The sequence below is a fragment of the Ostrea edulis genome, chromosome 4 (genome assembly GCF_947568905.1).
Source record: "Ostrea edulis chromosome 4, xbOstEdul1.1, whole genome shotgun sequence".
Classification (NCBI taxonomy): domain Eukaryota; kingdom Metazoa; phylum Mollusca; class Bivalvia; order Ostreida; family Ostreidae; genus Ostrea; species Ostrea edulis.
Genome location: NC_079167.1, coordinates 69,959,323 through 69,973,957, shown reverse-complemented (window position 1 = coordinate 69,973,957; position 14,635 = coordinate 69,959,323). Strand labels below are relative to the sequence as shown.

The window sequence follows — 14,635 nt, the reverse complement described above, 5'->3', positions numbered from 1 at the left end:
CTGCATTCAATTGTCTCTTACGACCAATTCTAACCCGGATCCCTACAGGACTCGGAATCCCTGAATATCTTATTTCTATTAAACGATTCAGTATGCATAATTCTAACTATTTCCTCTGTGTTGAGCGTATTCGTAGGTACGGAAAGCTACAATAGGCTAATACAATCTCAAACCACCATACAGACCTCTTTGAGGAAATTGTGGTGACCAAAACTTGAGATTCAGCATTAATAATGTAAATTTTTCACATGTTAAACGTCATTCATCGAAATAAAAGAGGGTTTATTAACAAAACCGTCAACCTTTTATTTCAATAACAAAGAACAATGCAAATACAATGACTATAGAATGCGTGTAAAAGCAATCAATGAACATACTAGATTTTTCAAATTCAAGCCACGCTACATAACGCAGAATTTATCACAACCAGATCATTAGCTGTCGCTTCATTGCACAAGTTTTGTGATGCGTCCGAGTTATGTCCCTTTAAAGAAATTTTGTACACAGTAAGGCGCGGAATAATTTGTTTAAACGCGGTGAGTTGGACAAATATCCATCATTGCATAAAGGGAAATCACAAACGCAGTTTCATCAGCCAAATTCGCTTGATATACAAACTAAGAGGTACATGTACGTATTAAGGGTAAAATAAGCTCATGAAATGTTATAAAATTATGAAATCACGTTATTTTGTCTGTACATACACTGTACCGGATCTAGGATATTACTTGCAATTATGACATGGTTGTTTTTACGTCTTCATTTTCGCAAAACATTTCTTTCGATAATATTCAAAATTTCCTACATTTACATCTTTAAACACAATTTTTATGATTGTATATCACAGACTGTCGGTGCATTCTGTCATACTTTGACATTCAGAGCAGCCATAAATGTCACTACACTTCTCAGAAGAGATCTTGACTCGAAACTTGCGTATTGTCGTCGTTTTACGTACTCAATAAATTCGAGAGCTCGCTAGAAGTATGGGTAGCCGACATTTTGCTGACTAGTTTAATTATCTTTGCCTGATTGAACACAGGAAGCAGACTAGAATTTGCCAAAAACTTGTTCTTTAAATCTTGGTCTTTCATAGGTCTTCTCCAATGCCCATACGGTTCTTTACATTGGGCAGAAAACTTTTCTCCATTTTTCAGGGTGACAATAACATCGACGTACATAGTGTCAAAGCAGGGTTTGTTGTTGTCTGGATTGATAATGGACGTTTTCCGCAGTAAAGTGTAGAGATCCTTCCTTTCTTGTACGATATCATGAAATTTAAATGTGTCTGGGGACACCATACCTTCAATGAGAGCAGAGCCGGCGGTAAATTGGAAGGAATGTCTTGCTTCATGCTCTGTATTTGGAATTGGCCTATTGATGTATTTGGATTTGGGAGCAAAGATTTCCACAGATCTCACAAAATTCACGTCGAGTTCGCCATATATCTCTGATACTTGCTTTCGGACTTGGAGTGAGGCATCAATTGCCCAGTGCATTCCAAGGTGGCAGGGGTAACTTTTAATGGCGATATCCTGATTGTGAAGAATTAAATTCTCAGATACTCGTACTTCATCTAAAAGGGTCTGTGGATCGTAGTCTGGATAAAAGGCCCCAAATCCAGATTCCATATCGAGGATGTTCTCATTCCCTTCGATGCCTTTGTCAGCCAGTAGAGCCGCCTCAAGCCCACTTCGTGCTGATTTCCCAGCATGGAGAGGTTTGGTGAGCGTACCGGCATTGGCCATTGGGGCGCCAGCAAATGAAGCAGCAATCGCCAAAGTATGAAGGCATTTCTTAGGAGACAGACCGAGAAGTTTGGCTGATGCGGCAGCACTTCCCATTACCCCCACAATTGCCGGTGGGTGTAGTCTGAAACGAATTGCAGCGTATCAAAAAATAATATTACAGATTGAACATTCAATTTTTTGGGCGAGGTTTTGTTTTATTTGCTATTGCATATCCAATATCACCATATTTGATTTTGACATATAACTGTATTTACATGTACATAAATGAACTGCCACAGGGCTACTTAAAGTGATACATCGTGGATATTGCAGACAGTTGTTTACATTGCTAAATATAATTTGCAGTAAAGAGAATTGATATGCGTACCTGTTTGGAATGTTTTTGGATTGAGAAGAACACCGGAGTAAGATTCCCTGGATTTGGACTCCGCAGTTAAAGGCAACCAGAATGTCTTGCAGTGAGGGCTTATACCTTTCCGGAAGAAAGTCCGCCAGTGCAAGTAATGCTGGGAGAATTGGACTACTGGGGTGTGTAGCAGGGTGCCAGGTGTCGTCAAAATCCATCGAGTGACAGTTGGATCCGTTAATGTAGGCCGCCATTGCTGGTCCAGTCCGTCTGTTGTTTGTACCCCAAATTATGGCTGGTTCATGATTGCTGATGCGATCTGTGACCTCTGCAAAATGCTGCATGTCTCTGGAGAATGTTGTCGTGGACCCGATCAGGCCAACTCCAAGAATGTCAAGAATCATACGTTTACTCCGGTATGTCACACGATCAGAGAGTTGCTTTGAGGAAAAGTCAGAAATGTGTTGGGCTGTCCAGGAAGACAGGGACATTTCTCGAGGATTGTTCTGTGGCACTGATGATGATAAAATTTCAATGAAAATTATAAAATACCTTTTGTCATTTTTTTATTTAATGTGAATCCTTGGTACAATGGTTTAGAATGATTTGTTAGGGTCATGTTGTATTCATCTTGCACATTTACACATTGACTGATGCGTCATCATGCAAAACGCGTGAACTGGATTTGTATTTGGTAACGTGAGTAGTATTGCATGGAATGCACTGTATATTCACATCTCATCATTTGTATTATTTTTTTTATGTTTTTGCAATACTTATCATTCCCATTAGTGGAACTCTTCAAATTAAAGGCGCGTAAAGTCGTGCTACCGGGACAACATACGTAAACATTACTTAGACATGCATAATATAAATTATGGTATCGGATACATATTATATGTAACCGACTGCAAACTACAACACTGATTAAAATTCTAAAGTCAAATTTATTATTGATTATTCTTACAAGAAAACAGACGAACTTATTAAACTATGTAAGGGAGAGATGGTACTAAATCTGCCAAATCTGACCGATATAAAGCATCAATCGCAAGAAGATCTGTGAAGGGAAAAACCTATATGCACACCCAACACCAGAACATTTCTTGTAATTAATGTGATTAATATGTTTTTAAACTTATTCTGTCAGACTATGAAGACATTCTATTTTATCATACAATTAGGACAGGTTCATATGGCATGGACTTGATAATCGTACACGAACACCCCCCCCCCCCCTCCCCCCATTTCCATACTTTAGAACAAGTTATATATATGCCAAACTGCATTTTTAAGACGTTTATAACACAAATTAACACAACTAATGCGTTTCCAAACTGCATTTAAGCCATTTTGAAAATTATGAAATATTGATGGATTTAGGACAGAGAACATCATTGTTTGGAAATTTTAAAATAGGTGTGGTGGAGTTTAAAAACATGTAACATTTTAATAAGATTGTGTTAGAATATTTGAAAAATGCAGTTTGACCAATGGTTATTTTATTTAAAAATACACCATGTATTTTAACTCTTTAAAAGGGGGGGGGGGGGGGTGCCGTTTCGTTTATGTCCCAGTAATCTCGCACTTGCTCGCGAGATTTGTGCATTTTCTTCCTAATGACGCACAAGAGTCATGAAAGCGCGATAACTCTAACGAGCTGGTAATGCGAAGTATTATTGTACCAGCCACATTAAAAACCAGTACTGCAGATCGCAAAAAGGCACAATATGACTAGATACGTTAGAAATGTTTGACCAAAGGGGTGAACCCCCTACCCTTCTCAGATCCGCCTATGAATGCTAACATATCATTCATAGGCGGATCTGAGAAGGGTAGGGGGTTCACTCCTTTGGTCAAACATTTCTAACGTATCTAGTCATATTGTGCCTTTTTGCGATCTGCAGTACTGGTTTTTAATGTGGCTGGTACAATAATTGCAAAAACATAAAAAAAATAATACAAATGATGAGATGTGAATATACAGTGCATTCCATGCAATACTACTCACGTTACCAAATACAAATCCAGTTCACGCGTTTTGCATGATGACGCATCAGTCAATGTGTAAATGTGCAAGATGAATACAACATGACCCTAACAAATCATTCTAAACCATTGTACCAAGGATTCACATTAAATCAAATCCCTGCTAAGTTGTAGAAGAGAGTAATGTTTAAAATCAAACTGATGCGTAGAAGTAAAACAAAATATGTCAACGAGACTTAATTCAAAGTACAATTCCCTTTTGATCGTCATGCAACCAAATTATACCTCTAAAACATAAGCATGGTTTCCCAACCTTTAGACTATTCCGAGACAATTCACCACCGAAGTATTGTTTAGAAGAAATTTAGGTAGCCTATCATGTGTTTTTCTATCTGTGCATAGCATTTTGTTCTTTGATAGTGAACCTTTTGAATTTGAAAATTGAAATTAAATATTTTTCTTACCTTTTGCAACGACTTGTTGGTGTAGAGTCCTTTGTAGAACCTTTAAACCTGTGTTTGATTGTTTAACGAACTTCCCCATCTATATAGAAAAAACAACTTTAAGTAAATAGAATTTAAACTTAGAAAAAGAAATAGACGAGGGGATATCAGTTTTTTTTTTTTTTTTACATACCATCATCTTGGAGATCTTATACTAAAACTGTTGAAAGTCAATAGGTATCGTGAGTTTATAGAAAACTTGTAACCATGTGACTGCTTTCTGAAACTAGTTATTTTTAGATATTGAGATTTACTTCAACACGGAAGAAATATGAGTAACACTGTCGCAGCTTTCCTAAATCTGAAAAAATATAACCACATACTGCAATCAATCCAATCTAGATAATGTACTATTAAATGCTGTTAGATTTAAGTTTGTCGAATAACTTGTGTAATAGTCATCTCTTAAACATTTCTGATGTCATTTTGTTTATAGTCGGCGCAGTATAGATTGTATAAGACACAGTGATTTTTGTCTGTGTTAAATGATAAAGTGTCACCTTAAACATGATATCATTATGAGTAATGTTGAGCGTACATTTTGATTGTTAGATACCAGGAATATTTCTGTACAATTTAGATATAAATGAACATAATTTGAAATCCAGATTCTTTGCGTTGTTGTGACAAACACACAACACACAGATATATGCCAATATATATATATGCTGGCATAGATTGGCCGTTTGTTTGACTCTGATACTTGTTAACTGGAAAGTGTACGGTATGAAAAAGTGATCGTGATCAATTTCACAAATCACAAATCCTATAAAGTACACAAAATAGATAGTATGACATACACGGATCACGAACATAGAAGGAGCAAGCATCTCTTATTGACCGGTCACACCCATCATAAACTCTCTGTCTTGTCAGGTAAACGGAGTAATCTGTAGTCAAAATCAGTATGTAAAGAATGGCCTAACAATTGGTATGAAACACGTCAGACAGCATTTCGACCTAATGATAGGTTGTATTTGCAAATAAAATCATCAAAATGACGATATAATTTGCGAAATGCTGACTTTAACCAAAACTGTTTTCAGATAACACAGCATGAATGCGGAACCTCATCAAGGGGAAACATTTGTTTTTCTATAAGTTATTCTATTTTGAAATACATTTTGATTTTTTTTTTCTTATTGGTTGTTATTGTTGTCGCCATTGTTGAACACGCGTACTATAAAGAAACGGTTGAATGCATGTAATACATCTTATTCTACATAGAAATATTTTCCTTTAAAGTAGGTATCAGAAGCACATCACTGAAGCGTAGTCGTGAGGGTCGTTTACTCCGGAGGCGTCACAAGTGATACAGACTGGGATATCTCGTCCGATTGGAGGATAACGCTTGTCCTACAATTTATTTTTAACCATTACACAATGTGTTTCATAATGCAATTATACCTTTTTTTGGGTGATTGATGATATAAAACTAATTATTTTTGCCATATAAAAAAGAATGAATAATACATTTCAGACACAAGATCTGTTTATTATCAACAGCTTTACCTGTCAAAATGATATATCATAGGTATTTAACTAAGTCATTCCAGGAACTTATCTAAATATTGTTCTGATAAGTGGGGGTCATTTTTGATCGATTCCTTCCAAGGGGTTTCTCCCTAGATCTTATCAACAAGAAAAAAACCCTTCCCCATTCCTAGTTTTCACTGTAATTCAATTTGTAAAGGAAAAGTGCTAGGGAACTCCATTGTTTATTTATACACTGTAAAGATTGCTTTCACATCCTGGTCCTTCAAGAATGGTACAAAGATTAAAGACCCAATTCTAAGCCACCTCCTGAAATAAGATTAAAAATTGACATACCGCTTGTCAATCGAATTTTTGTTGCTGAAATAACAATATATAAAGGAGAAAACAACCAAAACGCTGTGTAACAAAATCCCGCAAACACTAAGTATACGAAATGGCTGTTGATTACCGCACGACATACAATAACACAGGCTTCCTTTCTTGTGTGGACGTCCTTGATGAAATGGAAACCAGGCGATTGAAAGAAAATTTCGAGGACTTGGAAAAGAAAGCAGGTAGTCAGTTTGAAATATTGTGTTTTTAAAGTTGATTCAAAGGGACGGAAAACTATTTAATGAGTGGGGCACTTTCGACCCTCCTGAATTTTGTTTAACTCTCTGGAACAGAAAACTCTAGAAGTAACTTTTATGATGAAATCTAAATATCTCTCTCTCTCTCTCTCTCTCTCTCTCTCTCTCTCTCTCTCTCTCTCTCTCTCTCTTCATCTTCATTATTTTTCATACTTCTTCTAAAGATGCACATATCCGTGGGTAAAGAGGGCTCTTTTTTAAAACATAACCCATGCTTGTTGAAAGGGGACATACGCTGTAATCACCAAATACGGAAAGATACATCTTCCAAGGGGAGATAATTAAGAGATAATTGAAAAAGAATGGGGTATCAAAAACTGCCAAATCACTTAAAACAAACACAAATTTGTCAGAAGACTGTCTCACTTAGCGAAGAATCATGTTTCTTCAAAACCAAAGACGGGGCTACGGTATGGTTAAAGATGTGAATTTTTATATATATATATATATATAATTATATTTGTAATCTCTTCTCATTAAGTAAAAGGGGTAATTTTTAAAATCTGTACATAGTCATTCTTATGCGATTTCGACTTACTTTTGATGAACTTCAAGGTGCAGTTGATATGTTAAAGGGACTGACTTACGATTTCCCCCCCCCCCCCAAATTTTTTGGACAATTTTAATGATCAAAATCTACTGTCTAATGTGTTTAAGAGGCTTCATAAAATATTAAGATTATATATCATCACAGAAACTCATTTTAGAGAGTTTAGTATTTGTTTTGTAAATAAAGATTATGGTGTGTTATTGTTTATAAATTTTTTCAAAATAAATGGAAATTGATCCAAGTTTATCATATATATCACATCTTTTTTATTTGAGTTTATCATATCTTTCACATTTCAAGTCTTCTTTATGTACAATGTGTCATCTAACAGTTAAATTTGTGACAGTGCAAAATTAAGATGCTTTATATTTCACTGGTTTGTTTCAACATGATATTTTTTTTTTTTAAATCGTGAACCAGCCCCTTTAACATGCATGTACTCCTGTAGTGATGACCAATATTACAGAAGTCCGTATCGATATATATTTTTATAATTCACGATCTAGAAGGAATATAACAGATCAGGGGGGGGGGGGGTACAACATGGATCTCTTCATTCAAACGCCTATGACACTGTTTTCTCTCATATCTACGTATGTAAGATACAGATATTCTATGAAAGAAAGGTATGTAAGATATTTCTATCTTTCATATCACGTGACGTTTATCTTACATATCCCGTGACGTCATAATCAATACACAACTAGCTTGCAACTTACCTCGACAAACACTAGCGTCTGCAAATCTCTTGTACAAAAAATGACAGATTGTAATGTCCCTGATAATCTCCAGGTGTATGTGACCGGACACAGTAATACACATTCCTTGAACAATTACTGCACACTCAACAACAGTCACAAATTGCTCATACACCTATGTCATCCGGTGCATTATGCCAGTTCACAGAAAAACAGCCCACACGGGCTATTACTTCTAGGCCTACCTCCACATTCACTCTGTCAACGTCTACTGTCCGTGCCTCAGGTGAAATAAGTGCCTTCAATGTTCATGAGACTCGAGTCCTTGCACGCGTGAAAAACGAAAGTCAAGCCATGCCCATATTCACCAACAAAAACCACTTGGAATTCCTCTTCACACACTCGTTATTAAATAACTTCTCAATTAATATCAATATCAATGCTCCTCTAAGAAAAAAAACGTGCAGTTGTGGATTCATATTCTGATTAGGTCTGTCAAAATGTTTCGCGCTGATGACTGTCGAGTTACGTCACGCATCACCTTGATTATTGATTTATTCAAAGAGGAATAACTCTAATACAATTCACTTATACACCCGTCGGCCGATTTTTTTCGGCAGCGTAGTTGCCAAAAGGAAGGTCGTAGAATTCGATTCTGGTGTTATTTTTAATGTACAGCGAAAACTTAATTAATTGGAAAATTCTCGAAATGGCGTCGCTAGGCACAAGGAAAACGGAAAACCTCTAGAAATATGAGAGAAAAATACTCTCTTATGAGTTGCCATGAAATATTAAGGTGATTCCACCCTCGGGTTTGCAAAAAAGCGGTAAAACCCTCGGCAAAGCCTCGGGTTTCACAGCTTTTTTGCAACCCTCGGGTGGAATCACCTTATATTTCATGGCTACTCATAAGAGAGTCTTATAATCTTTGTTAACAAGAAAGAAACATTGAGAGTAAAGAACTCAAATCATCAGCCTTGCATACTTTGGAAACATCATACATGTAGTTGTGTTTCTTTTTAAATGTTTCAAGTTAAGGCAAGCGAATGACTTTGACGTCCATCTTCTTTTAATCTCACAGGAAAGTTGTCCTCTCAGTATTCTTTTCACAACCTCCACGTAAATCACCAGTGGATCTTACAAATTGCTACACACCCAAACCTTCTGAAGCCTGTTAAGGAAATCCTGGGACCAAACATCATTCTGTTGGATTCCAGATTCATCTGTAAATATCCTATGGCAGACGTTCAGCCTGACTGCGGGGAACAAGCCTTTGTTGCCTGGCATCAAGACATGAAGTAAGTTATGTTACTGTTATTAGCTTACAGAAGTTTACTTGATGTACACGTAAGTTATAAAACTATTAATAGGTTACAGAAGTTTACCTGGAATAAGTTATAATACTATCATTAGCTTACAGAAGTTCACCTAAATGAAATAAAACCTATATGAAGTAGGCAGCAATTAACATTTGGCTATATGATCCATGAAAAAAAAATGTCCGGTTTGTTGCATGAAAATCATCAACATAGAAATAAGTTCTGGCAAATATGTAGAATTTGTTCAACAGTAAATATAGAGCAGTCCACCATGTCGACAGTATAAATGTAATTCTGTGGAAGTGATTGTAGTGTTTAAGAATTTAAGAAATAAAATATATGTAGCCTTAACTGCGATGTAAACTGGATGTATATAAAGCACAAGCATACACACTTTTGTCAATTTGACAAAATTAGGTACGATAAATTGCCTTGGCAGAGAAAAGCTTAATCACAGTCTACAGAATTAGTTTGGTATATTTGTATATTTTTATGAACGATATAGATACTGAGGGTAGAGTTGTCACATTACAGTCTACAGAATTAATTTGGTATATTTGTATATTTTTATGAACGATATAGATACTGGGGTATTGAGGGGAGAGTCGTCACAGCCTGGCTTGCCGTCGATGATGCAGATCTGGAAAATGGCTGCATGCAGGTCATACCCGGTAATATTTTCTCTAATAAAAGTTTTATGACTTAATCTTTAAATCACAATCTTTCATAATATACATGTACATATATATATATATATATATATATATATATATATATATATATATAAGCACGAAAACCCAAGAAGATACAAGGCCAATGTAGAAATTTATAAAAGCACTGAAAAGGCCACGACACTGATTTCTTAAAACTCAAATTTTCGACGCAATCCGCGTCTTTAGCAAGAGACATACATGTATATTACATAAACAAATAGCACACACCACGACAAAACGACAAATAGTAATAATGTAATAATGTACATGTTAAATAACATGTTAATAAGCCGAAACTAAACTGTTAGTATTGAATTTTATTTTTTGACTTTATATATATATATATATATTATGTAGCTCCGTGAGGCCACGTTGAGCACTCTAGAAGATTATATCGGAGATTTATCCCACTATATATATATATATATATATATATATATATATAGTGTCGATTATTACTATTTGACAACTTTTGTCAATCTAAAACGGAAATTTAATGGTACTGCACTAAAGAGTGATTTGATATCGTTGAAATAATTTAAACCTAAAATGTTAATTTTGTTCTTCTTTCAATTAGGGACTCATAAAAATGGTCTTGTAGAACACGAAATATGCAAAGTTGGAGGAAACCTGCTGAGTTCAAATCAGTCAATTCCACTGGAACTTGTGGATATAGCCTCGGCCCTTCCCTGCCCCGTAAAAGCCGGACAATCGTCCTTCCACGATGGGTTGCTAATTCACGGAAGTGAGCCAAACAAGTCAGCAAGACGACGATGTGGTTACGTCATTAGGTACGTAGCAACCAGCGCAAAACCAATCCAAGATCCGGAAAAGCCACGGACCTTTCCGAGCACCGTCCTTGTTTCTGGACAAGACGACTACAAGAATTTTGAGAATAACAGACCTGACTGGTTTCAAATAACCGAATGAGTATTTGTTTACCCTTTACAAACACTGCATTTTGTGAGTTGTAGGATATGTCTATCATTTGGGTTGTATCATACAAACTGTTCGTAATTCTTGCCGATATTTACTGTATCTCTTGAATTAATACGCTTTAATATTTTCATTCTTTAGAAATTGTTTACATCACTATATATCATATGGTATATTTCTGTCATTTTAATTTCGTTTCGTTTTCACGTGCACTGGAATAGAGTATAAGACTGAACTTATTTCGATTTCGGGAAGTACAAACAATAAGTAGATTTGAAATATTTTAAGTATCACATGATCGATGCAATCATCGAGGAAGTTCCCATGAGTTGTTTTATTCATATTTCAAAATTAAGCTTAATTCAAACCTTTTGTACAATGATTCTTTAGAAATCCATTTATATATATAAACGTAAGGTTGGGTGTTATAATTGTTTGTTTGTGCTTTATATTAAATATTCTATACAATTGCATCGAGAGATCCACTCTCCTTATAAAATATCTTAAACACTGAATGACACAGCGACTGTGTGGGATTGCATCAGTGTGTATAAGTAGCGCTTTAGGAGCATAACAAAGCTTCCTTTAGGAGGGAAGTCGTTGTGGGCAAGTGGACTTACGCACTGGTTTGACAATCTTGCTAGGCGGTGGGTGCCGTACGTCGATGGTTCGACCCCGGGCTGGAGCGAAAATTTTCAGTACCTAGTTGTGATTATTTAGTGCTTTATATATTAATTAATTGATTTTTACATGTATCGTTTAGATCCTAGGGGTAAACGTAAGGTTGGGTGTTATAATTGTTTGTTTGTGCTTTATATATATATATATATATATATATATATCAAAATTGGTACCGTATAAGTTTTACATTATGACCCCTGGGTCGAGGCCTCTGCTGGTGGACTGTTAGCCCCCGAGGGTCTCTACAGCCCAGTAGCTAAGTACTTCGTTACTAGCTTGAAAATACGGATGTATATTTATTTGCTGTTACAGAATTTAGAAATTCATTTCAAAATTAAGGATTATCTCCCTCACGCATAGCTCTTATCCTTAGACGAATTTGACCCCACTTTTTAGCACAGTTTCCCCCTGAAATAGATCTAAAACTTCATTGTTATTTCGGATTTCAAACATTTCGCGGTTAAGCATCACTGAAGAGACATTATTTGTCGATATGCGCATCTGGTGCATCAAAATTTGTACCGTATAAGTTTTACATGTGTGTGTGTGTGTGTGTGTGTGTGTGTGTGTGTGTTCTAGGTTCTTCAGTGGACTTTCTCATTATGTATACACTGTTTTGCATAGTTCTGTTTGATTATTTGAAATTATCAGGAATTATTATATATGTATACAAGTTGTGTTTAATACAAAAGTACCAATTTATTGGTGTTCTACTTAATTACCAATAGAGTACAATCACGAGGAGAAGGTTCCTCGCTAAATATAAAGTCTGACTTGTGAATGTGCTTTACAGGTACTAAAAGGGTACATTATTTATGTTTTACAAGTACTAAATGTTTAACAATCACTGTAAGTGTTTATTGAATGCTTGACAATCGCTTGAAAAATCCATATGAATATTTTACAATCGTTCAATGGTTATGTACATGTCAATGTCTAGCAATCACTAAAAGGGTAAATGATAGTTTTAAAACATACTAAATGCATGTATGAATATATACATATTATTAAAAAGATAAAACTAGTCAATATGTATTGGTTTACATTGTACATGAAAATATCTTATTAACAGAGTGAAACAATTTGTTCTGGTGTATTTCTTTAATGTATTGAACATGAAGAATTACCATTTTCCCCATTATCGACCATGTTTCATCACTCCGAAGCAGTTGTTCCTTAACGCCTGGGTCGATTTTGATAGGTTTTTGTGGGTTTTTTTCAGTCTTCAAACTTTTTTTCCATGTATATTTCATTTTGACAGATCACTGAGAACACCTTTGTCTGTTGCATGTAAATGTATATTTCAATGGAATTAACATCGGGTGAAGGAAAGACGTTCACAAAAAAACAAAACCCTGAAAACAGGTGCCATACCTCTGCTCGCTAGTAACCAGTTTTCTCAAACTCTCGTTCCTTAATTTGTTGAAATCAATTATATTATAGGATCAAAGATTCTTTTCGAAGAATTTATCGGTGTGTAAACTCTGGACATTTTACTCGCGAACTGAGTAAATGTTAGAAACACTTTTATGCTAAGTTTGTTAGTAAAATTCCCGGCGTTTACACATCGATAAGTTTTTCAATGTTTGATTCCTATAATTCCACTTCGTTCATTGTGTTAATTTGAATAGTTCCCCCGCTTAGTTCCCGTACATTGTATTATTTGTTTACAATTCGTTTTCGGATTTATTGATGTGTACATTCTCGACCAGCTTTATTTTTGTCCAATCAAAACAACTGTAATAAATAACATTTGAATTATTTTAGAAAATAAGAAACGAAAGTAAAATAAAATGAAAAGGTTACCAGTGGCGGATTTAAGGGGGGGGGGGACTCAGCCGGCGCCCCCCCCCCCCCCTCCCCCCTAAAATTTTCAAACTTAAGGTAAATCGTGGTATCTTGTAGAAAAATGTACTAAAAATGTAAGAAGCAATAATTTCTTCCACTCCCGGAGAAATAAATGACAAAATCTATTGATTTCTTGAATTACTTTATTGGGAGAACTTAATTTTTTCCAAAAACCCTTAAAATTTGCGTCATTTTATTAATTTCACCTAAAAAAAAAATGATAGAAAATAGTACAAAAGACTAGATAGGAGATATATTTCAAGCCCTATAAAATCTGTAAAATCCAGGAGCTTCCTGGGGCTTCGCCCCCTGGGCCTCCACCAGGGCTTCGCCTCCAGACCCCCTGCCTCATAAAGTGGCGCCCCCCCCCCCCCCCCCCACTAACCGCAATTCCTGGATCCGCCCCTGGTTACTAACTCGCACAGAGTATGGGACCTATAATCGATCGATTGTGACGTTTTTCCATGAACGTGACCATGAAGGTCCCTTTTCGCTGGACGCAACTCATATATTTTATCATTGTCAAGTTATGGAATATATAGTGATTCGGGTAATGACTCTATGTATTCTTGCTGATTTAAAACTTAAAATCAATGCCGATATCATCCAAAATTAGGTGACATTATTTCGTCTATTCGAAATTGCTTAATTAAAACTAAAATAAACTTCTTTTTAATAGATACATGAGGGTATGCACTGCAATGTTTCACACCGACATAAATCTGTATAAGTACGCCCACGTATAGCAATGTTTCACACCGACATAAATCTGTATAAGTACGCCCACGTATAGCAATGTTTCACACCGACATAAATCTGTATAAGTACGCCCACGTTTCACACCGACATAAATCTGTATAAGTACGCCCACGTTTCACACCGACATAAATCTGTATAAGTACGCCCACGTATAGCAATGTTTCACACCGACATAAATCTGTAGAAGTACGCCCACGTATAGCAATGTTTCACACCGACATAAATCTGTAGAAGTACGCCCACGTATAGTAATGTTTCACACCGACATAAATCTGTAGAAGTACGCCCACGTATAGCAATGTTTCACACCGACATAAATCTGTAGAAGTACGCCCACGTATAGTAATGTTTCACACCGACATAAATCTGTAGAAGTACGCCCACGTATAGCAATGTTTCACACCGACATAAATCTG

The 14,635-nt window shown here is 35.9% G+C and overlaps 2 protein-coding genes across 3 annotated transcripts; one reads left to right on the top strand and one right to left on the bottom strand.

Annotated features, from left to right (window-relative positions):
- Nucleotides 1-281: 281 nt before the first annotated feature.
- Nucleotides 282-8,642, bottom strand: LOC130046400 (cis-aconitate decarboxylase-like). 2 transcript variants are annotated; one of them, XM_056163637.1, is made up of 5 exons: nucleotides 7,985-8,642; nucleotides 4,723-5,945; nucleotides 4,551-4,629; nucleotides 2,119-2,611; nucleotides 282-1,872 (listed from the first exon to the last, which is right to left on the bottom strand). In XM_056163637.1, the coding sequence occupies exons 2-5, from the start codon at nucleotides 4,726-4,728 to the stop codon at nucleotides 951-953; spliced, it is 1,500 nt and encodes a 499-aa protein (XP_056019612.1). In that variant the 5' UTR covers nucleotides 4,729-5,945; nucleotides 7,985-8,642; the 3' UTR covers nucleotides 282-950. The 2 variants fall into 2 exon arrangements, with proteins under 2 accessions (XP_056019612.1, XP_056019613.1); XM_056163638.1 differs by lacking the exon at nucleotides 4,723-5,945.
- Nucleotides 6,332-12,312, top strand: LOC130054298 (L-threonyl-[L-threonyl-carrier protein] 4-chlorinase-like). The gene is made up of 4 exons (XM_056163639.1): nucleotides 6,332-6,640; nucleotides 9,045-9,261; nucleotides 9,865-9,953; nucleotides 10,573-12,312. Exons 1-4 carry the CDS (start codon nucleotides 6,520-6,522, stop codon nucleotides 10,923-10,925), a joined length of 780 nt encoding a protein of 259 aa, XP_056019614.1. The 5' UTR covers nucleotides 6,332-6,519; the 3' UTR covers nucleotides 10,926-12,312.
- Nucleotides 12,313-14,635: the final 2,323 nt, after the last annotated feature.

Bases quoted from the DNA above. Each gene is read 5' to 3' on its own strand.
- LOC130046400 (XM_056163637.1), bottom strand. The intron at 2,612-4,550 runs GTAAGAAAAATA...TATCATCATCAG, and splicing joins CCAACAAGTCGTTGCAAAAG to TGCCACAGAACAATCCTCGA. The intron at 1,873-2,118 runs GTACGCATATCA...AATTCGTTTCAG, and splicing joins TCCAAAAACATTCCAAACAG to ACTACACCCACCGGCAATTG.
- LOC130054298 (XM_056163639.1), top strand. From the start codon at position 6,520: ATGGCTGTTGATTACCGCACGACATACAATAACACAGGCTTCCTTTCT. The intron at 6,641-9,044 runs GTAGTCAGTTTG...TTAATCTCACAG, and splicing joins GGACTTGGAAAAGAAAGCAG to GAAAGTTGTCCTCTCAGTAT. The intron at 9,262-9,864 runs GTAAGTTATGTT...TGAACGATATAG, and splicing joins GCCTGGCATCAAGACATGAA to ATACTGGGGTATTGAGGGGA.